Raw genomic sequence first — 27,644 nt, 5'->3', positions numbered from 1 at the left:
ATCCACACCTATGATGATATGCATATTTTGCAAATGTAGCTGCATAACGTATCGATTTCCAGTCTTGTAGTTCTCCGTAAAACTATTTTCCACCCCCAAAAATAGCCAATAACATAACTTAAGACAGGACGGCACGGTGGAGCAGCTGGTAAAGCCTCCCAGTTCTTAGGTCCCGGGTTCGATCCCGGACCCGCCTGTGCGGAGTTAGCATGTTCTCCCCGTGCCTGCGTGGGTTTTCTCCGGGTACTCCGGTTTCATCCCACATTCCAAAAACATACAACATAAATTGGACACTCTCAATTGCCCCTAGGTGTGATTCTGGGTGTGGCTATTTGTCTCTGTGCCCTGCGATTGGCTGGCAACCAGTCCAGCATGTTCCCCGTCCTCCTCTCCGTTGACAGCTGGGATAAGCTCCAGCACTCTCCCCAACCCTGGTGAGGATAAGCGGCAAAGAAAATGGATGGATGACAGAGACAATTACACCCTTGGCCTAACGATAACTGACAACAACGATGGTGGCAGACAAGTCGAGAATCATAAGTGGGTTCTGTCACATTTTATTGACACGTGCGCAGCGATGATGATGATGACATTTTTACTTTTTTTTTTTTTTTTTTAGGGCAGCTTTGACAGTCCACATGATTCCGGAGCAGATTGAAGGCATTCTGTGTGTGTGTGTGTACGTGTGGGCAATAAAAAGCAAAAATGTGCATGGCGTTCTCGGATTTAAAAAATATCCCGTGACAATCTTATTTCTTCTTGGGCGCGTTGGGCGTGTTGAATTTGAAGAAGATGATGTCGCCGTCCTCCACCACGTAGTTCCGACCCTGTTGCCTGTATTTCCCTGCGGCCTGCGGGGGTCCAAATAAAAATAGAACACACAAGATTAAAAGGCCTCATAATAATAATAATAATAATACATTTTTAAAAAAATATTACAAAAATGTTTCCATTTTGTATCATTTCAACACTTATTACACGGTAACAAGTTTTGGGAAAATGTGTTCAAATCTTTAATACTAAAATGAGGGCACCCCTTATTATTCAGGTGTGTGTGTGTGCAAATGTTTTGCCGCTTGTCATAAGTAATAAATCAATTTCCATATTCTGCTCCGCTTTTCCGCTGTTACCTTGACGGCGTTTTCGCTGCCCTCCTCCTTGAAGTCGGCGAACTTCATCACCTCGGCCATGATGAAGCCCTTCTCGAAGTCGGTGTGGATCTTCCCGGCCGCCTGCGGAGCTTTGCTGCCTTTCTGTTGGGTCGCGGCAACAACGGCGATAAAATTAATAAATGCATAACATTTTCGCCCGCACGGTGGACCAGCTGGTAAAGCGTTGGCCTCACAGCTCTGAGGACCCGCGTTCGATCCCGGCCCCGCCTGTGGGGCGTCAGCACGTTCACCCCGTGCCTTTGTGGGTTTTCTCCGGGCTCTCCGGTTCCCTCCCACATCCCAAAAACATGCAACATTAATTGGACTCTCTAAATTGCCCGTAGGTGTGATTGTGAGTGGGACTCTTTGTCTCTATGTGCCCTGCGATTGGCTGGCGACCGGTTCAGGGTGTCCCCCGATTCCTGCTTTTTGACAGCTGGGATAGGCTCCGGCACTCCCCGCGACCCTTGTGAGGATAAGCGGCTCAGAAATTGATTTGGATGGAATGAGCTTTCACTAGTAAAGAGCAGCAACGAAGTTGTTTATGCGGTGACGCGGCTAATTTGTGCATTTTTTTCCCGAACGGTCGCAAGGGGGCACTCGAGCGGAAAAGGTAAGCGCGGGATCGGTGGAATACATGTGCCAAGGAAGTGACTTTTACCGGCAATGTTAGCGCTGTGTTACTGGCGTGTCTCTGATTTTTACCAGTATGTTTTTTTTGTTTGTTTGTTTTTTTTTTAACTGGCACTGTTAGAGCGGCGCTAGCGTAAAATCCTCTGCATTTTTCTTTGTAAATATCTCACGTTTCAATGTGAGCACTTGTGGCTTTTACACAGCTGCGGCGTATCCATGTACCAAATGTTATTTCCTTTACAAATGTACTGGGTGAGGCTTATAACCAGGTGCGCTCTGTAGACCGGGAATTACGGTAATCATTTGGTAACGCCGAAGGACACGCTTACCCTGACGGTCCACGCTCGCACCTCGTCCGGTCCCGCGGTGAAGAAGTATTCCAGCTGTAGCGCCGCGTAGCCTGTCTTGATTATTTTGGTGAGGACACTAGAAACACAATCTTTGTTCAGAATCCCTGGACGAACAACCGATCGGTCCAATCGGAAGATGAGCGTGTGTCGACCTCTGCGTCTTTTGCTCCTCGCAGTATTTCTTCTGCTCCTCCGGTTCCATGTCGAACAGTTTGGACTCCAAGGCTCCGCTGAGGGGGATCACCATGGAGCCCGGGTCGTGAGTGTCCACCCACTCCTTGATTTTAGCCAACCTACCAGAAGGGAACAGAGGCTAAGCTAAGCACGACATGACGACACACACCTCTATCCATCCAACTTCTACAGTGCTTGTCCTCATGGTTGCGGGTGTAAATTTCAAATTTTTACACTGGAATGAACGCCAGCCAATCGCGGTCAACGTTCATGCTTGCAGGCAATTTTATCTTCAATCAACCTCGCCTGCATGTTTTGGGAATATCCAAAAGCAATTCTGAGGACCCGGGTTCAATCCTGGCCCCGCCTGTGTGGAGTTTGCATGTTCTCCCCGTGCCTGTGTGGGGTTTCTCCGGGTGGGCGCTCCTCCCACATCCCAAAAACATGCAACATTCATTGGACACTCTAAATTGCCCCAAGGTGTGATTGTGAGCGCGATTGGTTGGTTGTCTCTATGTGCCCTGTGATTGGCTGGCGACCAGTTCAGGGTGCCTCCTGCCCGTTGACAGCTGGGATGAGCTTCAGCATTCCTCGCGACCCTCGTGAGGATAAGCGGCAAGGAAAATTGGACGGACGGATGGATTGATTTGTACCGGGAGGTCCTGACTATGAGAAAGACACGCAAACCGCGAGTCATCGTGCTGCACACCAAAACCAACAAACAAAAACCCCACCCACAAATAAAAAAACATGAGGAAAATGAAAAAAAAAAGTAAAAAAAAAAAAAAAAAACACAAAAAGTTATGCAATACAAAACCAAACAAAGAAAAAGCACAACAAACCATAACCACACAAAAAAAAAATGCATTTAAACCACACACCCAAAACAAAACATTTATCCATTCACAGGCGAAAAAATAAGCTACAAAAAAATTACAAAATTACAAAAACACCCATACATAAACAAAACATAAAAAGTCTCACACAAAAAAAAAAAAAAAAAAAAAAAAAGAGAGAGGAACGTACCACTTGTTCTTTTTCCGGATGTAATCCTTCTCGGAGAGGTTGACCAAGTAAATCATGGGTTTGGACGTAAGGAACAAGTACTTGTTGAGAACCTCGATCTGGGAACACGACCGCAATTGCGTCACGGCGGCACGCGCACTCAACACCCGAGAACCACGAGCGGCGCACCTCTTGTCATTCCAGTCGTGGTAGAACCGCACGTGTTTCTTCTCGTCCACCACCCAGTTCTTCACCTTCAACATGACGTCCTGGGGAGAGAGAGAGAGGAGAGAGAGAGAGAGAGAGAGAGAGAGAGAGAGAGAGAGAGAGAGAGAGAGAGAGAGACGCTCGTCTAGCACGCGTCGTCCACCCGTGACCGCGACGACGGTACGAAAGGCGTACGTATTCGGGTTTCAGCTTCTTGTCGTTGCCTCGGACCGCCGTCTTCTCCAGCTTGTCGATGATGGGCGCGATCATCTCCTCGTCCTTCAGCCTCAGCTCCTCGTGGATGATCTCCATGTCCCGCACGGGGTCCACGTTGCCCTCCACGTGGATGATGTCTTCGTCGTCAAAGGCGCCTGGGAGAGAGTGGGGGATAAAATCTAATTTAAAAAAAAAAAAAAAAAAAAAGAGGGGGGGTCCTCGGTTTTATATCTGGGTTTTTTCCCCCCAATATTTTTGTACTACTCATACATTACGTACATTATTTTCACATTTGTGTCTGTTTTTTAATGTTGAATACATATGCACATCCTAATATATTCCTTTTTACCAGTTTTTTTTTATATTTTTCAATTCATGTTTTTATATTTTTGCCAAATATGTAAAAATGTCAAATGTTTGTAGTTTTAAATAAATATCACAAATGTTTTGTAAACCGAACATGATTTTCATCAACTTAATTAATTTTCCATAATTTTTTGCACTTATTTAGCACTCATTTATTGATCAAAAATCAGCAATTTCCCTCAATATTTCTTTCTTCTCTTTCATAATTTAGTCTAATAGTATTTGTATTTTCAATTTTGATAATGTGTCAACGTTGTCATTTTCTTAATATTTGCAATTTTCATGGTCTATTATTTTCCCTCATAACTTTTAATCTTCCATCTATTTAAAAAAATATATTTTTACCATTACATATTTGTCATGAAATCTATGTTTTGGAATTATACCATTTGTATATTTTTAATCGAAATCTTTTTGTATTCATGCCAAATATCCTTTTGCATTAAGTATTGCTATTTATCATCAAATCACTGCATTTTTTGACCCATTATTTGCATCATTGAATTTGTCACAAATTTTCCCACCAACTATTTTATTTACTTTTTATTGAATAACATATTTGCCAATATTTTGAATATCTGTGTTTTTTAATGTGTACCTTAAATATTTTCAAGACTTGTGTTCTTATTTTAGTAGTCTATTTTTTACATTTGTCAGGTATTTTTGTGCATTTTCCAAAAATATATAGATAATTTTTTTTATTTAATAATTCTTTTGTCCAATATTTTTTTTATTCTATCTAATTTTTAGGATTATTATCAAATACTCTTATGTTCATTTGTAACATTTGAGTTCTTTACCTTATATTTAGTTTTTTTCCCTTAATAATTTTCACTTTTGAATTATTTTCAATTCCTTCCTAACATGTTTCCATCAAATATTTCGTAATATTTGGGCACATTAATTATCGCTACAGCTCTCTTGAGATCGTGCCACTGAAGGCCGCACCTGTGGAGTACATTCAAGCCGTTTGGACGCAGCAACTGCGGCGCCGAATCGCAGACACGCTCACGCAGAACTCACGCGTCATGTGGAAGATCCCGTCGCAGGCGCTGATGTGCGAGAGGAACGCGTTGCCCAGCCCTTGACCCGAGTGAGCCCCCTTCACCAGGCCGGCAATGTCCACCACGTTGAGGAAAGCGGGAACCTTACTGAGGAGAAGAGGGGAGCGGTGTTGCCTCGCTGGTGCACGCTCAACCTGCACTGACTCAATCGTCTTTATGAAGAACATCACTAAAAAGTATTGGGCCGAGAAACGGGCCTATACGTGTTAAATATTTTGGCCACTATCCATTGCAGATAGGTGAGTGCAGGCAACCCACCTGGCTGGTTTATGATACTGGCAGAGGAACTCAAAGCGTTCATCGGGGACGGGCACTCTGCTCTCGTTTGGGTCGATGGTGCAGAAGGGGAAGTTCTCGGCTGCTGCTTGGCTTTTGGTCAACACGTTGAAAAAGGTGGACTTGCTGTAAACAATCGCCCCCCCCCAAAAAAAAAAAAAAAAACAAATATGAATTAACACCAAATCCGCGTTACGTGTACCTACTGGTAGCCTACCCGACATTCGGCAGTCCCACGATTCCGATTTTAAGCGACGTCCCGAAGCGTCCAATCAACGGGGGCTGCTTCGGGGCATCTCCCTTCTTTGGAGGCATCTGCAAGAGTGGCGTCAGGTTACCGTTCGGCCACGACAACATGTCGCCCCGAGGAATAGTCCTACTTTTAAAGCTTCTCAAGACACTTTTTGGCTCGGTGGATTTGTGTTAGCTGTAGTTAAAACGTGGAGTCACTCACTCATTCAAACACGATATGCTAACGTTAGCAGACGGCTAACGCGAGACACTCTTGAGTACGTCCGAACTGGTCGGTGACCGACTCTGCGCGTGGAAACGAAACTCATACCTCGGGTTGTGAGTTTTAGTGTGAAAACCGTTTTAATGTGTACCTTTGCTTTAGTTTCTACGTGCCGTACACGTCTGTGAAGACCGCTCGCACGGACAGCTTCGCTGGGAAAGACCAGACAGGCTGCGGCGAGGGCTAAGCGGAAGTGTTTTGGTGAGAGAGCCTTCCGATTGGTCGAGCGTTTGCGTCACAGATACTCGACGCGATGACCACGGCATAAAAAGGAATATTTTTTAAAAAGCACTTCAATTAAATCGAATGTTATTCCTCGCTTGAAAAGCATTTAAACCAACAAAATCTACTCGAGTGATAATTATCGGTAGAGAATTTGACAAGCGTACGCTGCAATTGGTCGGTTTGACACGTTAGTGTTAAGTCATCACAACGCGACAAATACCGCTAGATTTGTCACTGAACCTGTACGGATGCATTTAGAGACAATATATCTAAAAGTATTTAAACTATGCACTTAAAACCCCTATAAAAATGTATTTGGTAAGAGTTGTGAGCATACGTTGAATCTTAAAATTGAAGACTGTAGTTCATTGTATTCCACATTGCATCTCAGAGTGAAACTCTATTATTATAGGTAATACTTTCCAGAGGGCCAATTTCAACATTTACCTATTAAATTATTTTACATGTTATGAAAATTTCATTGGAGTTGGTAAAAGATAGGTTTTCAAAATTCCTTATGAAACATTTACTATGGAGCGAATCTGCGTGTGAACTACATATACTTTCAAATTTGAGATAAATCTTTTTGTCACATATGTGATTTCAGTAAATGTCACAAATGCCAAAACACATGCCAGTGTTTTGGAGAAATATGCAAAAAAAAAAAAAAATTCAGAGTGATGGCAATGCTTTCAAGTTTTATTTGAAAATCCACATGACAAATTACATACAAAACAGACCATGTGTGTGTGCCTAAAACTGTAGGAGGAAAACAAGCCACTTTTAGCAAATTTCTGTAGTCGGTACTTCTATTCCTGAACATAGCAAATACCCAATGGAAGTTCGCCATGTTCTACGACTCGTGACCAGATTTTGATCCTTAGCGACGACAGCAACCGTAGCAGTAAGAATAACGTGAACATATAACAGGGAATATTAACTGAGCGATGAAAAAATAGCCGCTTTCAAACTTGCCACATGAGAAGCAGACAAACCCGCTTGTATAGAAAAAAAACATCCAGACTCCAAAGTCAATTATACGTTACAGATATAAAAAAAAAAAAAAAAAAAAAAAAATCATTCTTCTAAAGGTCACCCTTTTGGTTCTGCGTCCACAAAAAAAAAACATGGCAGGGGAGATTTTCAGTTACACAAACTTTTCAGACCAAGAATTCTCAGATTTGTAAAGTAAATTTGACGTATTTCCATGCATTTTGGTGTCTACACGGTGATCTCCTCGTAACATCTAAAAAAAAAAAAAAAAAAAAACATGGACAACTCACTGCTCAGTAGTGACCTGTGGGCAAAAAAAAAAAAAAAAAAAATTTGGGGGTTAAAAAGGTGATTTAGTTCACACATTAATATCACTTTTCCTCAAATAGTGGTCTCATTTGTATCATTTAAAGTGATTAAAAACACAACAGCCCAAATACCGTAATTTCCGGCCTACAAGCTGCGACTTTTTTCGCACGCTTTCAACCCTGCGGTTTATGCGGTGATGCGGCGAATTTGTGCATTTTTTCTAACTGCCGTAAGGGGGCACTCGAGCGGAAAAGCTAAGAGTGAGACCGGTGGAATATATGTGTCGAGGAAGTGACTTTTACCGGTCCAGCGTATGTATGTACCAAATAGTATTTCCTTTACAAATGTACTCGGTGAGGCTTATAACCAGGTGCGCTCTGTAGGCCGGGAATTACGGTAGACATCAGCTTTGTCCACCCCCCATAAAAAAATAAAATAAAATAAAAAATAGTGCTATGTAATTATACCAATCACAGGAGCCACGGTAAGCGTCTTTGAGGAAATACATTCATCTGTGTTAGTCTCACACTTACGCGGGGAGTAGGATCGGGATCTGGATCGAGAACGGTACCCTCTGCTGTAGTACGGCGATGGAGATCTTCGCCTATTTGACAAATCAAAATTAATACCAGCCTTCAATTGGATACGACAACACAACACAAAACATCTACCTGTATGATCGGTACTCCCGGTCGTCATAGCGATCGTAGTCCCGATCGTAACCTCGGTCGTAACCGCGATCGTAGCCTCGGTCGTAGTCCCTCGACATGCGCCTTGAGCCGCCGCCGCCTCCTCCGCCGCCGCCGCCCCCTCCGCCACTGAAGAGAATGAAGCACAGCTGAGTAACATCAAGCAAAAAGTTTTAACAACAGTGTGCTCATCGATAAACTCACTACGTGGGCCGTCCCATGTAGATACCAGGAGTGGGGGTGTGCGCTCGCTTGGTAATGGAGAAATCCACCCGGATTCGGCGCCCGTCCAGCTCCATTCCGTTGGCGTGCTCCTTGGCCTGAAAAGACACGGTGGTTTTAAGGATTCGGCCAAACCAACACCAAGGTCGTGTCTAATATATATGTTGCTTTGGCACCACCTAGGGTCCAACCAGCAATTGACCCCTCCGTGGATATTGAGCAATCCACGTCACTGACCAATCAGAGGCCAGAGATCTGCATAAACCAAAGGCCCTTTTTGCTCCCGCCATTTTCTCAGACAACATTGCATGATCCAGTATAGGTTTAGTTAGCGTTTTATCGCCCATTTGGGTTATTTGACAAAAAATATGGTTAAGAGGTGTAGTCACAGACTTTGTAATAGTGACGACAGGTATCCTGAAAGGCTAGTTGGTGGAGTTCGTTTCGTACCCTTTCCAAAACCGAAGCCCCAGTACGAAAAATGCCTTCGATGGATCAAACTTTGTGGAAGACCGCATCATCAACTAAATCCATCTAATATCAACCGGAACACATATGTTTGCACAAAGGTATGCCCTATATTTGATTTTCAATACACGTCTCGTATAAATGAATGAGACGTTCTCCGCTAGCATGACACAGCTCCGTGTGAACGATTGACACACTTATTCTTTGTTGAGCGATATTTAGCGATGATCGGACTGCGCAAACGTATTGATTTTTGCTGGCTCGCGGCCGAAGCTTAACCAGACTGTGTTTGCACGAAGATATGCCCTAAATTTGATTTTTAATACACGTCTCGTATAAATGAATGAGACGTTCTCCGCTAGCATGACACAGCTCCGTGTGAACGATTGAATGAAATCAGAAGCATGGCTTCTCTCTCAGTTATGAATGTATTGTATTTAGAATCTATAATATATCGTTGATTTGAATGAAATCAGAAGCATGGATTGTATTGTATTGTATTTGCCATTTTTACTGTTTGTCTTACGTCAGCGCACGTGGCGTGACGTCACTTCAGGAGGCGTGGTTAAGTGCCCTGTACGGAGGGGTCATTTGTAGCAATGGGAAAAGTTTCCCTTTGGGGGGGCCCTTTACAACATTTCATAGCACTGTCAAAAAAATTCTACTTCCCACTTGTTTTTCAGCAGCTCAAAAGTTGAGTCACCAGTGTCGCAACGCTGCAAATGTGAGAGGAAATCAAATATGCAAATGATCTTTCACAAAATGTTTTCAGCACAAGGTGTACGCAAGACTAATACTGATTTTAATATACATTTTTTAGGTAATAATTTTCTGATACAGGGTTCTTCTTCCCATTGCTGAACACGCCTTTTCTAACATGAAAGTTCTTCTACTTGTGGCAGAAGTGGGGTGCTCAATCGCCAGTCATGCATCTAACAGTCACCATCTGTTTTCGCAGTGGCCCACACCTGTTGCTTTCACTTGTGTGGATCACTGTGCAGCTGCTTTTAATCGACCCTTTTCTAGTTTTTTTTTTTATTTGCTTCTTTTGATTTTTCTTTTCTCTAATACAGTATAGCCACAGTTCTCGAACATGCCCGTTTTTTGCTTCAGTTTTCGAATGAAAATCAGTACTTGAATGCCGCCGAAAACCCCCCGAAATAATGTGCGCAGCGCAAGCAGCTGACCCACCCACGACACGTTTTGTTATTGTCTATTTGAATGCCCAAAGAAATAACATCGCACACGGCGCAAGCACTTTACCCACCCACGATGCTTTTTGTTGTCAATTCGAACACCCCGTGAACCCCCCCCCCCCAAAAAAAAAAAAAAAAAAAAAAAAAAAAAAAAAAAAAAAAACGGAAATGACAAAGCGCGCGCGGCGCAACAGGCGTACTTTTGTTCTACTGTCTAACGCACCCTCTGTACACAGATCTGCCCCGGTAGCGAGTGTTGTTTTTCTTATTCTCGAGAACTACCGTATCAACCCCCACTCATGGCTCCAAAGAAGGCAAGTTGCTTATTTAGTTATTCTGTAAATAAATTAAAAAAAAGTTTGCAAGGTTGGGGGCCGAGTCGCTACAGATACGGCAATGCACTCCCAGCATAGCGTACTCTACTACTAAAGCATACCTTTTAAGCAAAAAATAAATATATTTCTTAAATTATTTTTTCATATAAAGTATTTGAACTATAAAGGTATTTCTACTATGCATTTTATCATCAAGAAAAGCTTAAAAAAAAAAAAAACAAACAAAAAAAACGCTTTAAAAAGCCAGATTTTTTAGGCTTGGAACGCATTATTTCTTTTTCCATTCATTGCAATGGGAAACATCGATTCGGTTTTCAAAGAAATCACTTCTCGAATCGTTTTATGGATCGGATTGCGGTAGAGAACCGAGGCATCACTGTACCATTGCTATATGTCAATATTGCTGCCTCCCTCACTTGATGAATCAAGTATCTATCTTGTGACAATTTTCGGGCATTACAAACCTTTCCGCGTAGTTTCTGTATTTGTGGCAGGACACACTCACAATCTGATACCGGGGGAACATTGTACAGCAGAACCTGCAAGGTCCATATTAATTGATACTTGCCTCCTTGGAGTCTTCGTAGTTCTCAAAGTAGACAAAGGCGAATCCCCTGGAGCGCCGTGACTGCTGGTCGTACACTATGTTGACGTCTGCCAAGGGGCCATACTTGGAAAACACTTCCCGCAGGTCCCGCTCGGTGGTGTACAGGCTCAGCCCGAAGACGCCCAGGCAGGTGTTTGGGTCAGGGTTGGCCTGTTGGTGTTGGGAGAGAAGTTCAACAATAAGCACAACACTAATCTTTGCCTTAAAAATAATAATTTCACTCTCAGGCCTTGCTCAATTTTACTTCCATTCCATTCTGTTTGAAGCATTTTCATGGAACGTACAATCCTCAGTCGGGCTGGTGAACAGGATCCTATCCCAGCTGACTTTGGTCAAGTGGTGGGGTACACCATGGACTGGTTGCCAGCCACTTGGCACACATTATTTCTTTGCTCCACTGGAGTGCATGAATAACTGCACTCTCGTAGCAGGCCAAGGCCGCTACCCACCGCAAATAGCTTACTGTATATAGAAGCCGCCTGGTTGGCTTACAATACTGGCACTGAAAGTCCGGGACATCTGCTCTATTAAACGCCTCTTTTGGAAACCAAGAACCCATGCACGCACTTTCTATACCACTTATCCTAATCTAAGCAGTGATTGTGCCGAATCTTAACTCCATCAAAGTCCTTCTTTGTCCAAAAATTGATACGTGACGACATCTGGGAGAAAACGTAAAAATTTCAAGTGCTATTTACGGAGTTAAAAGTCTACTCTCATTGAGGAGCGACAGAGCTGCTGTCTGGTCTACATGTCGAACACAAAGCCGACACCCACCCCCGCATTGCGCCGACAGTACACAAACGATGGAGGAGGAAGAAGAAACGCACAAGCGAGGCAAGACTGCATATCCGTGTATGTGTGTATCTACAGGGTCAGGCAAAATGATCTGACATGTTTGTAGTTTAGATAAAAGGCAAATAAAGTAAAGGACCAAAAAAGTGTTTTTATTTTCAAAAAGTACAACATATATTGGCAGTTTTTTCATATAATGCCATTTTGCTTTGTTTCTTTTTCAGTTGCTGCCATGAATTGGACTGGCGAGCGTCGTGCTTTCATTGTGCAAACGTTTTATTCTGCAACATAACGAGCGTTCCATTTGCGCTTCAATCTTGGTAGACATGATCCCGTACCAGCTCGAAAAACAATCTTATGGGTTACTAACTTCAGAGCAACTGGCTCTGCATTGAGACGAAAATCAACCGGCCGATCTCACGCCGCCAGAACCCCAGAAAAATTTTAAAAACATAATGAAACAACATGGCATTATATGTAATTTTCGAAAATGAAAACACTTTTTTGTTTCTTTACTTTATTTGCCTTTTATTAAACCTACAAATGTGTCAGATAATTTTCCCTCTAAATATTGTCCCTGAGAAAACCGGTCCACGGTGCAAAGGTGGGGGAAGACTGTTCTATGGGTTTCAAATGGGCAAACGCATGGCCACATTACAATTTAACATAAACAATTGATTAGATAGAGCTAAAATCCACATTTATGGGAATCTTAAATACATTCGCATGAACTAAAATGGTTTGAAAAAAAAAAAAAAAAAAAGACCTGTATGGCCAAATACATTGCAAAATAAATTTACTTTTTTTTTTTAAGTAAAATTTTATCTGCTGAATTTTAACTAATTGCTTATACAAAAAAAAGTATAGTTAGGGTATGTTAGTTACCCTGTTTCCAATGTGCCTACGTCGGTTGGACATAGGGGAGCGACTGTGGCTCCTCCGCCGGCTGCCGGACCGGCTTCTGGAACGGCGACGCCGGGAGCGGGAGCGAGAGCGCGAATAGTTCCTGCGGGAGCTCCGGTGAGAACGGGACCTGAGAAGATACAGTGCCAAAGTGAAGCGGAAGACCGTGGGGGAAGAAATTTCTGCAACTCCTGACATGAGCCATCTAAAAGGTTTTGTCTGTGTAACAAAGGGTCTTATTTAATAATACTTATTGAAAAGACGCTGCATTATTTTAACAACAAAGCATCGTGATACATTCTATTAGTAGCGCTACACATTGCAACTGTGGAATGGTTGAATCAGTCTTACCTCGATTTGGACTTGGATCTGGAGCGTGAGCGAGACCTGGACCTGGAATTGCGGGAACCCTCCTTGGAACGCGCCGGTGAGCGGCTGACGGATTTTGCCGACCGCCGCGGGGAGGAACTCCCCGAGCCAGGCTGTGGCTCCTGGACAAACGGAAAAGCAGTTTAAACTTAAAAAAAAAAAAAGTCACATTACCATCCAAAAAGAAAAATATAGAATTGGGTCTCCACTCGCTTGTAAAACCCTTTTGGGAGGACTTTTTTTTTTTTTTAAAGATAAAGCATATTTGGGGGAATGAAATATAAATCAAACACATTGGCATTAATGTACTTATTTAGCTGAGAAGTAGATTGAGATAAATATGAGGTTGTGGGGGCGCTGGCGAGTGTGAGTTACAGATAGAAGAACATTTCACATGCATGATTTAGAGAAAGAAAGAGTAGCAACATAATAGGCTGTTAAGAAATTACTCCTACCAGGCCAAACTTCTGATCATAACTTCATTACTTCTTTTACTTCATTACTTCAAAACAACCCTTCATTTCTTCTTTCTTCTCTTTGACATTATGACGTCTTTTTTGCTCCTCTTCCCCAATTTTACCATCTGCCATTACAACACTAGTCGAGGGATAGGATCTTGAGCGCTTTTTTCTTCCTGCTCCCAATACATTAGCATGCATCAACGGCTTTGGCTTCAAACATTAACAACTTCGCATCTGAAACGTCTTCCACCGTTTTTTCTTTCTTCCAAACTCAACCTTGACAAAGAACAAACAAGGGGGTGATAAGGCAAGTTGGAAGGTTTGTTTGCATTGAAATACCAAGAGGCACAGAGAAAACAACATTACCGGATCACTGAAAAAAAAAAAAAAAAATGCACAAAGGAGTAATAGAGGCCACATTGAAAGGTGCAAACAAAACTACAAAAATAAAGTAAGGCTGTGTTTGGATTGAAAACTCACTCCCAAGTGAAGCACTTTTATATTATGAATCATAAACTCATTCATCTAGTTAAATGGGTAGAAAAAAAAATAATGAACATCGGTTGTCCACTACTTTTTTCCCAAGATGTATTATGGGACGTATTTAAAAATAGCTATTGCAGGGTAAAACAGGTTCGGGTGAGGTCCTTGTATTATGTCCACTCAGGGTTGCCATTCTCAGATAGGTGCAACAAAGTTTTGAGTGGGAGTGTTGCGGAAAACGGTTTGGTGCGACATACATTTTGAGCAAAATTCCTTCATGACAATGACAAAAAAAAAAAAAAAAATAACCACTACTTACAGGAAAGTAACGTGATCACCAGCGCTCGCTGGAATTAAATTATTCGTGTTGAACTATTAAGGCCATAACATTTCAGTTCATTGTGTAGTGTGCAAAACAAATATGAGGTATACCGTAGTTAAAAATTGCAGCTAATCCCAATTATACGATGCAAAAAGATGGATTTACTATACAGAGGAGGATATAGAGGGAATGATTTCAAACAGACCAAGTAATTTGCATGAATAATGTGGATATTTTTTTTTAGAGTGAAGTGGTGATTTAGTGTGAGAGACAGTGAGACTTTACAGGGTGTTCATAGACAGACTTCATTAAAAAAAAAAAAAAAAACACCACAAAAGAAAACTCATCCAGAAATCTCTGGAATAATTGGAGAAATAGTGGGAGGTACTTTATTTTTTTTAATACTCAGCTGCATTGATAAAAATGCATACGTAACTTCTACAGCTTTTATACGTTTAAAATTTCTTTAAAGACATCCTATATTACGCCGAACACGAATGTGGAAATATCCATGCTAGCTTGGAAGCTACACTTCGACCGCCATTTTCTCGTAATGATTCCACTTCACTCTCGTACTACATATTTTCCAATGTGACCCTAATTACTCCTTTGACATATGTGTAATACACGGCATTGTTTTATTTTATTTTTACATTTACAGACATAATTGAAACCTGACGCTAGTTTCACTCCAGTAAGCAACGTTATCACAAGTTGAATGAAAGCATGGCCCGAAGCGTCGGGGCCTAGCCTCTAGGACGACAGCTCGTTCAAGGCCTCATGCTTCGTAAAAACAATAATAAATACAATTCAAAGTAAAACTAATGAACACAAACACAAAATCACTCCAATAAAAATATAGTTGTTTTTTTTTTAACCAAGAACTCAGGCGAAAACATGTTGCCATAACCACGTTGACCAAACAACGCTAACCCTGGCGCTAGCACGCTAACGTTAGCTTGGCGTAGTTTCTGTCCTTTCGTTAGGAGTCAAAATAAACTCACCTCCTTGAACTCTTTCTCGGTGTCGCTCATGTTCGCGTCACTGGTATCTATTGTTTAAAGTGATCTAAATCTGCTATAACGAATGATTTAGATTTTCTTTTTTTTTAAAAAAAACTCAATCTTCCCGGCCCAGGAACCGCCAAACGAAACTGGTTTGATCTGAATTCAACCAACCTCCCGGATACCGAACAATAAAGGCGTCCTTTCCCGCTTCCGGTTGTTTCGAAATAAAAGTATACTTCCGCCTGAAAACTGCGAGAATAAAATACTTCATTTTATCCGATTGTAAACAACTGGACAGAACCACAGCAGTTGTTTATTTCATAAAGTAACATTTACATTGCGGCAATGCAGCCCTTCTTCTTTTGAACACCGAGGCACTCGGTCTTTCATGTGCACACCCACAAAATAACGTATGCATAGGTTATATTAAACTTTATTTAAGGGGGGTGGATCATATTTTAAACCATGAACTTAAATATGCACTTGTATACAGTAGTTTGCTATGCAGTCAATACTTTATGCAGACGTTGCTGACATCTCTCAGTTGCCTACTAATCAGAGCAAAAGACAAAAATACAAATTATTCAGTCATGTCATAAATAAATAACGTCACCATGCACCTTCAACTTTTGCCGGATAATGCGTGAATAAATTAGTGTCTCGACTGCGACGGAACACAAGTGACCTGACGCAGCTTGGGATGCAGTCAATCTCTCCAGTTTCAGTGTGAGAACATTGAAAGGCACTTGTGGCAGTACTTCCAATACAAATATCCTAACAAAAAAAGAAAAAACAAAACAAAAAACAGGATGCCAGCGCTAGTTGCGTGTTTCCAAAATGACATCTCTAATTACAACTCAGAGATTAAATCAGGCAAAAAAAAAAAAAAAAAAAATGTGCCAACATATTGTGTGCCTTCACACTTAAAGTCCTTCGCAGGTGTCCCATGTCGCACAATGAACTCGCTATAGCAGCTTCTGGTGCAAAATTTCCCAAATCATCAACTTCCGGAAGAGAGGCATGTGCCCCTGCAGAGAAAGGAAAATGTAGATTTCAATGTTTGTATATAAACACGCACCAAAAAAAAAAAAAAAAAAAAAAAAAAATTGCCCATACTTTAGCATTGCGTCTCATGAACGGTTTTCACGATCTGTGATGCATCTAATGTTACCTCACCTTCTCTCCAAGTAAAATCCTCGCATACACACTCCCCCTCACATTACACAATCCATCTCACCTACCCACAGGTAGTGTGCGCTCCACTCGTACCTGTCTGAAGTTGAGGGGCCTTCCTTTCGCGATGTATTGGGCGTATTTACAGACAAAAACGCCGCAGTCGCTGCCGTTTTTTTGCTGGGGAATTTCCTGGAAGGAAAAGGGCACAACGTGAATATTTGTTAAATAAAATGTATAAATGTTTCCTCATTTAGTGGCGCAGAAGTGCTGCTTTTATTACCGACTTTTTTCCCCCACATGCTTTCAACCCTGCAGTTTATGCGGTGATGCGGCTAATTTGTGAATTTTTGCATTTTGTGCGGCCGCAAGGGGGCACTAGAGCGGAAAAGGTAAGAATGAGACCGGTGGAATATATGTGCCGAGGAAGTGACTTTTACCGGCCCTGTTAGTGCTGTGCTAGCGTTAGCGCTGTGCTAGCGTGTTGCTGCCGTGTCTCAGTGATATTTGCTGCTAAATTTTATTTTAACCGGCCCTGTTAGTGTTAGTGCTAGCGTTATCACTAGCATTACCGCTAGCGTTAAACTTTCTGTACCGTTTTTCTTTGTAAATATCTCGTGTTTTAATGTGGGTTTCAATGTTGGCGCTTACGGCTTTTGCACAGCTGCGGCGCATGTATGTACCAAATGGTATTTCCTTTGCAAATGTACACGGTGAGGCTTATAACCAGGTGCGCGCTGTAGGACGGGAATTACAGTAATTCAAGCAGACGACGCACCCAGCAATTAACTGGGGCGTGAGGGCATACAGTACCGTATTTTCCGCACTATTAGGCGCACCTAATAGCCTTTAATTTTCTCAAAAGCCGACAGTGCGTCTTATAATCCGATCGATATTGAGCTTTTAGTGCAGCTTCACCTAATGGACACATAACGTAACCCCAGCCTCTACTGTAGTGTCTATCCTATGCGCCTTATAATGCGGTGCGCCTAAGATGTGAAAAAACCTTTAAACTAGTCCATTCATTGAAGGTGCGCCTTATAATGCGGTGCACCTTATAGTGTAGAAAATAAGGCAGTTACGGCAGAGTTTCATTGTGAATAATTGGACAATAGCGTCTTATTTGAGGAAATGGTATCAATAGGCTCACTTACTGTGGGCCGCATGCAGCCAACGGTCCATTTGGTGCTGTCCAACTCTCTGCCTTTCTTAGCTCTGTGCTCCTCCCTCAGGTAGAGGCTGCAAATAGAAGCATACAACTTTAATAACTGGTTGATGGAATTGGAATTGCAATTGGAAATGGAATAGCCGACTCCACTTGGGAGAAATGTCATTTGTAATTGGTTCGCGACTCCAATCTATGCAAGACTGATTTGAAGCCGTTCGCCTGAAATTGTTTTTCCATATTTGCTGCATAATTCCTCTTTAGCAAATTTCTTTAGTTAGCTGGTTTCTAGTGCGATTGTAAAGTGCCCTGTGCCTACTAAAATATGCGACCTCTTTAGCTGCTTATGTTTGGCAGTGAACCACGGCTTGTCATTGAATGTGCAAAATGCTAACGATAATAAATGGAGAAGACTACTGTAATTTCCAGCCTACAAGCTGCGATTTTTCTCACACGCTTTCAACCCTGTGGATTATACGGTGATGCGGCTAATTTGTGCATTTTTTCTAACAGCCGCAAGGGGGCACTCGAGCGGAAAATGTAAGAACGAGACCGGTGGAATATATGTGCCGAGGAAGTGACTTTTAACTGCCCTGTTAGCGCTGCGCTAGCGTGTTGCTGTTGTGTTACTGGCGTAACTCAGTGATATTTACCGGTAAGTTTTATTTTAACCGGCCCTTTTAGCTTTAGCACAGCGCTAGCATTAGCACTAGCTTTAGCGTTGTGCTAACGCCGCGCTAGCGTTAAAATCTTTCTGTGTACCGTCTTTCTTTCTAAATATCTCGTGTTTGAATGCGGGTTTCAATGTGGGCACTTGCGGCTTATGTATGTACCAAATGGTATTTCCTTTACAAACGTACTCTGTGAGGCTTATAACTAGGTGCGCTGTGTCGGCCGGTAATTACGGTAAATAAGACAGAGAGGGAGACAACTCACAGCAGAAGATTGCAAATGTCGTCATGTCTTTTGCCCATGGAGTCGTACAACTTCACTGTTTTTGCTTTCAAGTCTATCACCTGAGAGGAGACGCAAACCATATTTAAAAAAAAATAAAATAAAAATATACTATACCTGTATACTGTGCGCACACAGTTTTAATGTGCCGTTCTTGACTCACAGCTAAAGCCCAGTGGACGCCCAAGTGCAGCGGGACCAGGACCAGGTCATACAGGAAGATGTCGACGGCTTTGGTCCAGCGCTTGACCGCGGCGTGCCCGCCGGCCCGCCCGCCCGGACTGCCGCAGAGCTTGGGGTAGAAGAAGGTGCTGAACGAGTACACCCGCGCCCCCCCTGCCCAGTCGGAGCACTGGTCCATGACCAAGCAAAAGTAGAAGTTGATCACCTGCACGCGGGGAGCACAGCAAGGAAATTGCAATCTCAAATTCTCATTTATTGCAGTTTCATCTCTTTAAAGATTATGAAACAAGTGTAAATGTCAAAGACATAAGTAAACATAAAAAGCAGGGTTTGAGATGTTGATTTTCTTAAAGGGAAAAAAAAAGTATATAAAGCAACCTGGTTTTGTGCGAAAAACTAATGTTAATAATCCTGTTTTAGCAGCGCCTCCAAAAACAGAATCTTGATTTTTCTGAATCTTTAGGATATTAAAAAAAAAAAAAAAAAGGTATGTACATTTCTCGCTTAAGGCATACAGCGTACATCCTCTATAAATACCTCGTCGTTGAGCCAGCCACCTTCCTGAAGCGTGGCCAAGTCTCTCTGTGTGATGCGCAGCTTGAACGCGGCACTCAAAACCAAGTAGGGGTCACTCTGAGCCAGAGCACGGAACACGTCCGCTGCCATCTCCTGAACGCACACAAACAAATACGTTTCCTATTTGGTTTGGTGTATGGGCAATATAAACGGCTGAGAGGACATAATTTGAAATGAACAAATTTGCTATAGATTTTGAAATGTAACCGAATCAAAGTCCGAAATATGCAACAACGATTTAATGTCAGGAAACTAAAAAGGATTGAGGACGAAATCTGCCGGTGGTAGGTTAGATCAAATTGGTTAATAGGGTTTATGTAACCTTGTGTCCGTGACTCGAGACGTGCTATTGTGTAAGTTGATTCTGTTTTTAAAAGTCAAGTGTCATGTCAAAAAAAAAAAAAAAAAAAAAAAAAATTCTAAAATAGATGTTGTAATGATAAATATATATATAACATAATTCACTTCAATGTCCATGCGAAAAAATAAATATGAACGGAGAGCGCGTCATCCATGCAGAAGTCTTATTCGACGTCCAATCCATATTGCCTGCATCGTCTGTTGGTTACGTCACATTGGGACATTTGCCATTGAAAAACACGCCGTGCCGCCTACTATGGGACACGGAAGCTCTTTTCAAAGAAGAGAGCATCTCAATGGAGTGAACTGACCGGGGCAATATTACCCTATTGTTTCGAGCCATATTTAGATGATATGCGGATCGCTTTTAACTAACAACAGACTCCCAGATAGTATGTATGAGCCAGGCCGGCCGAAGCCGTCCGCCGCGGACACAATCGAGTGAAGTGACCGGGGCAATATTATCCTTTCGTTTTGTTTTGCTTCGAGCCATATTTAGATGATATGTGGATCGCTTCTAACTAACAACAGACCCCCAGACAGTATGTATGAGCCAGCCCGGCTGAATCCGTGCCTCTTCTGGGGCGGACGACGGGTACATTGACACATTTAGCACCCCTGACTTACGTGCGCGGATCTTTTGTTACATTCTGAGGATTATGTCGTGTTCCCCTCCCGAAACTATTATTTTAATGGGTAGCTGTATACGCACCTACCTGTCATTTGGAACCTACAAAGCTCTTCCGTCCTTTGCACCGTGCAATCCATTTTTCACGACAAACCGGGTCTTTTTCAAAAGTATGAAGAATGAATCCATCCTCCCGAGTGTTCGAACAATATATAGCAATACAACGAGCTGGCATTTTGGCTCACACGAAGGAGCAACGAGCTAACTTCCAGCAGGTAAAACTAGTACAAAAAGACGAGACAGCTTGAGTGGGCGTCTGCTACTAACGTCACATCCTGCTTCTCCTTGAAAACAAATCGCTAGAGAGGATTTTCATGGTGGGAGTGACAAAAAGCCATGAACGCCAAAATCATGCTTTGTGGTGAAAAAAACGGATGTGTCCATACCGGCTGCCGTTTGTTCATTAATAGCATACTAAAAAATCATGCATTTCACGACAGTGGACCTTTAAGTAGACATGATGCATTTTATCTTTTATTTCAGGTGTGAAATAATCTGGAAAATCTATTTACTATTTTTCCACGCGACAAATTTGTGTGCACACATCTGCAGTCAGCACTGCATAGATATTTTTCATTTATGGATCATCCCATTCATTTCATATCCTTCACTGCCCAACAGCGTCAATCTATTTCTATAAAGCCACGTCTTACCTTTGTGAGTCGGGGCACATCGTCTTCAGCGTGTCGTACGTGCGACGGTTGCGTGTGAGCGCCCGCCGGGCCGACCGCGGTCGTCACTCGGTCCACTAGGTTGAGGCGAGTGGCGACTTCTGCGGAGAGGTCCAACTCGGCTACTGTTTTCTAAACAACACGAGAGAGCCGTACCAAATTTTACAGCCGCTAAACTGTTGATGTCACTTTTGTCGGCATTCCAACTCTGGGAAAGTGGCGTCAAAAATTAGTGTGGCAAACGTATACTTTTGAAAGTGCATCCTAAAATAAGGCAAAATAACCTTTGCGCAGTTGACATGCTGGCTGCCGTCTTGCATTCCTGTGTAAGGGTTGCTGAGAGGCAGGGAACCCCATCTGGTAGAAAATAAAATGCATTAACACGCACAATGACAACAATGGACCGGAGATTCTCAAAATGGCAGCCCGCTACGTGACTGTGTAAACCAGACCGCGATTTACAGTGAAGAAAATAAGTATTTGAACACCTTGCTACATTGCAAGTTCTCCTACTTAGAAATCACAGATGGGGTCTGAAATTTTCATCGTAGGTGCATGTCCACTGTGAGAGAGATCATCTACAAAGGAAAAAAAAATGCACATGTCAAGGCCCATATTACGTTTGCCAATGACCATTTGGATGTTACAGAGGAGTCATGGGAGAAGGTTTTGTGGTCAGATCAGACCAAAATGGAAATTTTTGGTCATAATTCCACTAATCGTGTTAGGAGTGAGACGAATGATGAGTTCCATCGCAAGGAACACCATCCCTACTGTGCAGCATGGGGGTGGTAGCATCATGCTTTGGGGGTGTTTTTCTGCACATGGCACAGGACGACTGCACTGTATTAAGCAGAGGGTGACCGCGGCCATTTATTGTGAGATTTTGGGGAACAGCCTCTTGCCCTCAGTCAGAGCATTGAAGATGGGTCCTGGCTGGGTCTTTCAACGTGACAATGACCCGAAGCACACAGCCAGGAAAACCAGGGAGTAGCTACGTAAGAAGCATATCAAGGTTCTGGCGTGGCCTAGCCAGTCTCCAGACCTAAACCCAACAGAAAATCTTTGGAGGGAGCAGATTCTTCTCAGCAACAGCCCAGAAACTGGAGAAACTCTAGAGAAAAATCCCTCCTGCAGTGTGTGCAAACCTGGTGAACAACTACAGCAAACGTTTGACATCTTTAATTGCAAACAAAGGCAACTGTACCAAATATTAACATTGGTTTTCTCAGGTGTTCAAATACTTATTTGCAGCTGTATCACACAAATAAAAATCGCTAAAAAAAAAAAAAAATCATACATTGTGATTTCTGGATTTTTCTTTTTCGCCCAGTGGACATGCACCTACGATAACAATTTCAGACCCCTCCATGATTTCTAAGTGGGAGAAGTTGCAATATAGCAGAGTGTTCAAATACTTATTTTCTTCACTGTACGTACAGCTCACGCCATTCTTAAATCTGGTTCACTTAACACATTATGAAATTGAGCTGTAATAATTCCCCGTATCATATTTAGTGGCACCAACCTGCTCTTATTTACAGATCCATTTCTCCACGACACCACGCTGGGGTGAGCTGTTCCAACACAGGCAAGACTCATTAGCATATTTAAATGCTTTCTATACAGCGAGCAAGTAGCATAAAGAAAACATTTTTTTTTTACGGGAGTACGGCATCTTTCTGGGCGCCGACTCGAAGGGTTTCCTTGTCACCGTGTGCTCGCCGTGGGACAACAATGCACTGCAAAAAAACAACCTGCAGCTTATTAGCAGTCTGAAAGAACATTCTCATAATTGTGTATGATTTGGGGATGCGCAGATACTCATTGCAGTATCGATGCCAGAACTGGGTGGCCATACTTGTACGAGGAAAATAAATTAAAAATGTTTTTGATACTACAAAGCTGTGTGGAGATACTTTAGGGCAGGGGTGCTCAATGCGTCGACCGGTCAATTGCGGGACGGCGTGCCCCCCCCCCCAAAAGACATCAGTCAATGTTCCCTTCTAAACTGTGCACGTGCGCACAAATGGTACAGTACTTACGCAGCCCATCAATGTGTTTTATAATGACAGAGTCCAGAGTCTGGGCAACGTAGAGCAAAGACGAGCTAGACATGCTGCTTATGTTTACTTTCGATATTAATGGAGAAAGTTAAAAAAAAGAAATGCTGTCGTTTTATGATGCAATGACTGTCGGAGTATGTGAATAATCGAAGAAAAAGTGGTTAAACTGGACGAGATTTTCTCTTTTCCAAGTGGGAAAGGTCAGGTCTCAAGCCAAAGTAGAAAGTGCAGGATGAGATGGTGGGAAATTTTAAAATTCCACCTTGGCACAACTTGATCCAGGATGAAAGCGCAGACAATACAATGCACAAAAAGCTCATTCTGTATTTTAAATATAGGAGGCAACACAACATTAACCTTATAACGGTTTGGGAACCAACCAGCTCCAGCACTCCCTGTGACCCTTGTGAGGATAAGCGGCTAAGAAAATGGATGGATGGGTATTCGTGCATCCCTGCTAGTATCCAGTATAATTGTACTCACGCTTGTGGTTTAGTTTGACTGAAAGGTAGCGGTTGGCTTTTGCTGTATTTCTCCGTCACCATCTCCACCAGGCGTCTGTAGCGCTCCTTGTCGTTCTGCTTTATAGCCTACAAGGGAGGGGGGAATAAATCTTTCTAATGACCCCCCCCCCCCCCCCCCCCACTCCACTCGTGACTCACCTCTTCAACAGTCAGACTGGGCTTGGAGAAGCGGGTGTGCCCAAAGCCGTTGCAACTATTCTGGTCGCCATTGGGCAGTCCCACGTTCAGAGGGGGTCGTGAAGGCAACAATTGGAGGGAGGTTTTCTTCTCAGAAGACACTGCGGTACCACTGTGCGGACGAGACGGGTGTTTGTTTTTTTCCAAAATGCATTTTTTTTTTTTTTGCTTTTTGTCTCCATCCTGAAATAAGCGACTTGCCTGAATTTTCTCGTTAAAGGGAGCAAAGAGCCCTGGAAGGCCTTGGGTGGAGCCCGATCGATCATCCCAATCCCTGTTTTATCTGCTGAGAATGAACCAAATTAAAAGAGATTAAGCAGAGAGCACATGAACGATAAAAAGCATTTAAAAAAAAAAAAAAAACATTACTGTAATTGTCTTTACAAACCCATTCTCCAGTCAGGACTCGTCAGCCACGGCATGCGCAGCTCATCGATTCCCAGAGTGTCGGACTGGATGGAGACATGAAATTGTTTAGGAAAGCTAATTTTTTCTGCCCAATTGTCATGTTCACTCAATGCAGTTATGTACATTTTAATTTTTTTCCCCTCTTCCGACTGGGGGGGGGGGGGGTGTCCATCAGGGGATGTCAATCTTTCTCAACTGTGTGCCTATCAAGCCCTTTGAGACTCTTTTGTGCTCAATCCCTACGCAAATAAATTGATTTGATATTTTCAGAATCAATTACTCTACCGAGTATCCCATCAATTATTCAAGTCATTGGCGAAAAAAAAAAGTTATTTTCCATTATTTTACTTGCTTTTGTGATAACTGGTGATAAATAGGGGTGCAACGGTAAATGTTGCATGTATTATTATCCTGTATGGTACACGGGTGGACCAATTTCTCACATGTATTGTAATATTGGGGCGGAACGGTGGAGCAGCTGGTCAATCGTTGGCCTCGCAGTCCTGAGGTCCCAGGTTCAATCCCGGACCGGCCCGTGTGGAGTTTGCATGTTCTCCCCGTGCCCGCGTGGGTTTTCTCCGGGCACTCCAGTTTTGTCCCACATTCCAAAAACATGCAACATTTAATTGGACACTCTAAATTGTCCCTAGGTGTGATTGTGAGTGCGACTGTTTGTCTCGATGTGCCCTGCGATTGGCTGGAAACCAGTTCAGGGTGTACCTCGCCCGCCTCCTGCCCGTTGACAGCTGGGATAGGCTTATTATGCACTCCCCGCGACCCTCGTAAGGATAAGTGGCTACAAAAATGGATGGATTGTAACATTGGAACATGTTTCCAGACTTTTATCAACTCACTTTACATAAGAAAACTCCCGCTACACACTAGTAAAACAAAAACATTCAAATAACGAAGACAGGAAAATATAAGTAATTTTCTGACAAATTAAAGGAATGTGGATAATTCTGTGCAGCAGCACAGGATTGGGAATGACTATACAACACGGGTGTCAAACTCAAGGCCCGGGGGCCAGATCTGGCCCACCACATGATTTTATGTGGCCCGCGAAGCCACATCTAGTGTCAATTTCCATGATTCTTGTAAAAATCTGTACCAGATTTTGAAATTGTCTAATATCATAAATGGTTAAATTGGGATATTATAAGCATTTATTGTGAATAGTTGAAAAACACATTACCCTTGATTTCTGATTCCAAAACTAGTTCATAAATTGATGATGTAAATATGACGAGATGATGAAATATTTTGAGGGAAACCAGAACGACAATGTGGCCCGCGAGGAAAATGAGTTTGACACCCCTGCTGTACAACATTAGAATTTCCCCGCGCTCTAGTTAGGCATCCACAACGTAAACAAATACAGTGCGGCTAGCCTCTAAAAACATGACAATTGACTTTCCAAAATATATTTATAAATGATTATGTATTGTATGTATGTATTATTTTATGCATGATTTAGTTTGTCATTAAATGTCCTCATTAATAGTAATCCCAAGTGTACAATCCCATCAATAGCAAAAAAAAAATCAAATAAAATACCTGTGTTTCCGTATAGCCTCTGTGCTCATTCGGGCTTGACATCAGGGGTTTGCGAAACCGGAGAAGATTAGCAACCCCGGCCACGGTCTTCTTGACAAAATTTATCACCACATCTGGATTTAAAAAAAAAAAAAAAAGTAAACCAAAAAAAAATTAACAGTGATGACTAATCAATTTCACAAGTAAGAGCGCAAATAAATAGCAAGTCGTTGTTTTATTTCCCCGCATGCGCAGACCTCGCCTTCGTCTTTTTGCTGCAACCTGGTCACACTGGCCAACACCTTCTGCTGCATCAACGCTGGATGGGAAAGAAAAAGAAAAAAAGTCACATAAACATGAGATGTGCACATTGCGTAATGGCTCCAGCATAAGGGAATAACTTACCCGTTCAGAATTTCACAATCCTCAGTTTAGTTTTTATATTGATGTTTCCTAAGGTTTCATGTATTTTCAAATCGATTTTTACCTTTGTATTGCTTAACTGTGGAGTGTCTTTGCACATTTTTGATTGGAACTTTAAAATAAACTGCACACAAATGCAACATAAATTGATTTCTCAATGCAGGATACATAAAAAAAATAATTTTATCAGTGATTCTAACATACATTTTTTTACCCTGACGGGGCCCTGGCTAGCCTTTTATCATCATCAGCCATTTTTTTTTTAGCCACTTTTCCATAATCATAGCCAAAAAAAATAGCCAATCACATGCTGCGGTATTACTCTTTCCTGTTCTACAGGTTACATGCATAGAAATAACTTTCAGAAGTGAATGTGATACATGATATCGATCTTAATAACAGGCTGTTCTTAAGATATATATTATAACATCTCCCTGTGTAGTCATTGTCCAAATATGCCTTTTACATGTAGTAAATAATCCATACATTTATGGTTAAAGAGTTTCATCCACTGAATATAAATCTTTGATACAGCACTGTTGAAAATTTTCCCCAAATTATAGATTGTTAAATAGCAGTATATATCTTGGAATACAATCTAATTATTTCGCTTTGTAATTAATGAAGGCATTTTTTAATACTACTCAATATTTACTTACCACATAACTTCATGAACCATGTTAGAACTTTTGTTTCCATGGTTACTTTAGTGTTATTATTTGGTTTATTTCAAGTTCAGAGCAAGTCTTACACGATGTTGACTTTGTTTTAATGAATTTAATGAATACATTGTGTGAATATCGTTGCTGTGATAACTTATTTTTAAGTGATCAATAATATACCATGAACCCATATCGATTTGAGCTACCTAGCTAGGATTTAATAACAACACGGAAAACAGGCTAATTTAATAAAGGCTTAAGTATTTTCAAAAGAGCCAAAAACTGGTGTTTACTGGTGAGTTGCTAACCTCTCGTAGCTCCTCTTGACCGGTCTGCCGTGGCTCTCTCGCCGCAGATCGCTTGTCAGCTCCCCGTTATTAGCTTGCCCAGTGGCGGGCTCAAACAACGACGAGATTCCGTCAAATATCCATCCATACATCCCAGACAGATAGGAGAAAATGTCGAGCGGGTCCTCTGCGCCGGCCTCTCCGTTTTAGGGTTGTATCCAAAGAGAAAACAAACAAACAAACAAAAATATGTACGAGACAGAAGTTGTCAGACGCCGAGTTAGCTTATCTTAGCTTATCAACCGCTCTAGTAGCAGTTAGCATCGGATGTCGCGATGTGCGTCACGCGTCGTTTCACCGAGTGGGCGGTGTTTGTCAATGTCCAGTCAAGAGACGAGTTTGCCAACCCGCCCGTCACTCTGGGTCGTCAACAACACTAAATCGAGCGTGT

At 42.2% G+C, this 27,644-nt stretch overlaps 3 protein-coding genes across 7 annotated transcripts; all 3 read right to left on the bottom strand.

Annotated features, from left to right (window-relative positions):
* Positions 1 to 530: 530 nt before the first annotated feature.
* Positions 531 to 6,207, bottom strand: ola1 (Obg-like ATPase 1). Of its 2 annotated transcripts, none has more exons than XM_061843564.1 (10): positions 6,048 to 6,207; positions 5,660 to 5,757; positions 5,425 to 5,568; positions 5,126 to 5,253; positions 3,716 to 3,891; positions 3,335 to 3,582; positions 2,287 to 2,427; positions 2,114 to 2,210; positions 1,131 to 1,253; positions 531 to 851 (listed from the first exon to the last, which is right to left on the bottom strand). In XM_061843564.1, the coding sequence occupies exons 2-10, from the start codon at positions 5,755 to 5,757 to the stop codon at positions 750 to 752; spliced, it is 1,257 nt and encodes a 418-aa protein (XP_061699548.1). In that variant the 5' UTR covers positions 6,048 to 6,207; the 3' UTR covers positions 531 to 749. The 2 variants fall into 2 exon arrangements, with proteins under 2 accessions (XP_061699548.1, XP_061699549.1); XM_061843565.1 differs by lacking the exon at positions 6,048 to 6,207 and adding an exon at positions 5,897 to 6,007.
* Positions 6,208 to 6,859: 652 nt separating this feature from the next.
* Positions 6,860 to 15,540, bottom strand: tra2b (transformer 2 beta homolog). Of its 2 annotated transcripts, XM_061844390.1 has the most exons (9): positions 15,338 to 15,505; positions 13,523 to 13,804; positions 13,050 to 13,189; positions 12,681 to 12,828; positions 10,962 to 11,150; positions 8,377 to 8,492; positions 8,155 to 8,301; positions 8,017 to 8,087; positions 6,860 to 7,478 (listed from the first exon to the last, which is right to left on the bottom strand). In XM_061844390.1, the coding sequence occupies exons 4-9, from the start codon at positions 12,711 to 12,713 to the stop codon at positions 7,468 to 7,470; spliced, it is 567 nt and encodes a 188-aa protein (XP_061700374.1). In that variant the 5' UTR covers positions 12,714 to 12,828; positions 13,050 to 13,189; positions 13,523 to 13,804; positions 15,338 to 15,505; the 3' UTR covers positions 6,860 to 7,467. The 2 variants fall into 2 exon arrangements, with proteins under 2 accessions (XP_061700374.1, XP_061700373.1); XM_061844389.1 differs by lacking the exon at positions 13,523 to 13,804 and having other exon boundaries at positions 15,338 to 15,540.
* Positions 15,541 to 15,664: 124 nt separating this feature from the next.
* senp2 (SUMO specific peptidase 2) lies at positions 15,665 to 27,521 on the bottom strand. 3 transcript variants are annotated; one of them, XM_061844771.1, is made up of 17 exons: positions 27,215 to 27,521; positions 26,079 to 26,140; positions 25,843 to 25,955; positions 24,266 to 24,329; positions 24,079 to 24,160; positions 23,839 to 23,989; positions 23,660 to 23,766; positions 22,776 to 22,852; positions 22,639 to 22,687; positions 21,395 to 21,467; positions 21,093 to 21,242; positions 19,353 to 19,484; positions 18,796 to 19,020; positions 18,615 to 18,694; positions 17,668 to 17,752; positions 16,610 to 16,705; positions 15,665 to 16,368 (listed from the first exon to the last, which is right to left on the bottom strand). In XM_061844771.1, the coding sequence occupies exons 1-17, from the start codon at positions 27,343 to 27,345 to the stop codon at positions 16,306 to 16,308; spliced, it is 1,740 nt and encodes a 579-aa protein (XP_061700755.1). In that variant the 5' UTR covers positions 27,346 to 27,521; the 3' UTR covers positions 15,665 to 16,305. The 3 variants fall into 3 exon arrangements, 2 of the variants coding, with proteins under 2 accessions (XP_061700755.1, XP_061700754.1); XM_061844770.1 differs by having other exon boundaries at positions 15,666 to 16,368; positions 24,079 to 24,163; positions 27,215 to 27,520; XR_009798590.1 differs by lacking the exons at positions 15,665 to 16,368; positions 18,615 to 18,694 and having other exon boundaries at positions 16,686 to 16,705; positions 18,750 to 19,020; positions 24,079 to 24,163.
* Between the last annotated feature and the right edge of the window lie 123 nt (positions 27,522 to 27,644).

The sequence above is a fragment of the Syngnathoides biaculeatus genome, chromosome 15, assembly GCF_019802595.1.
Source record: "Syngnathoides biaculeatus isolate LvHL_M chromosome 15, ASM1980259v1, whole genome shotgun sequence".
Taxonomy (NCBI): Eukaryota; Metazoa; Chordata; class Actinopteri; order Syngnathiformes; family Syngnathidae; genus Syngnathoides; species Syngnathoides biaculeatus.
This window is presented reverse-complemented; position numbering and strand designations above follow the sequence as displayed.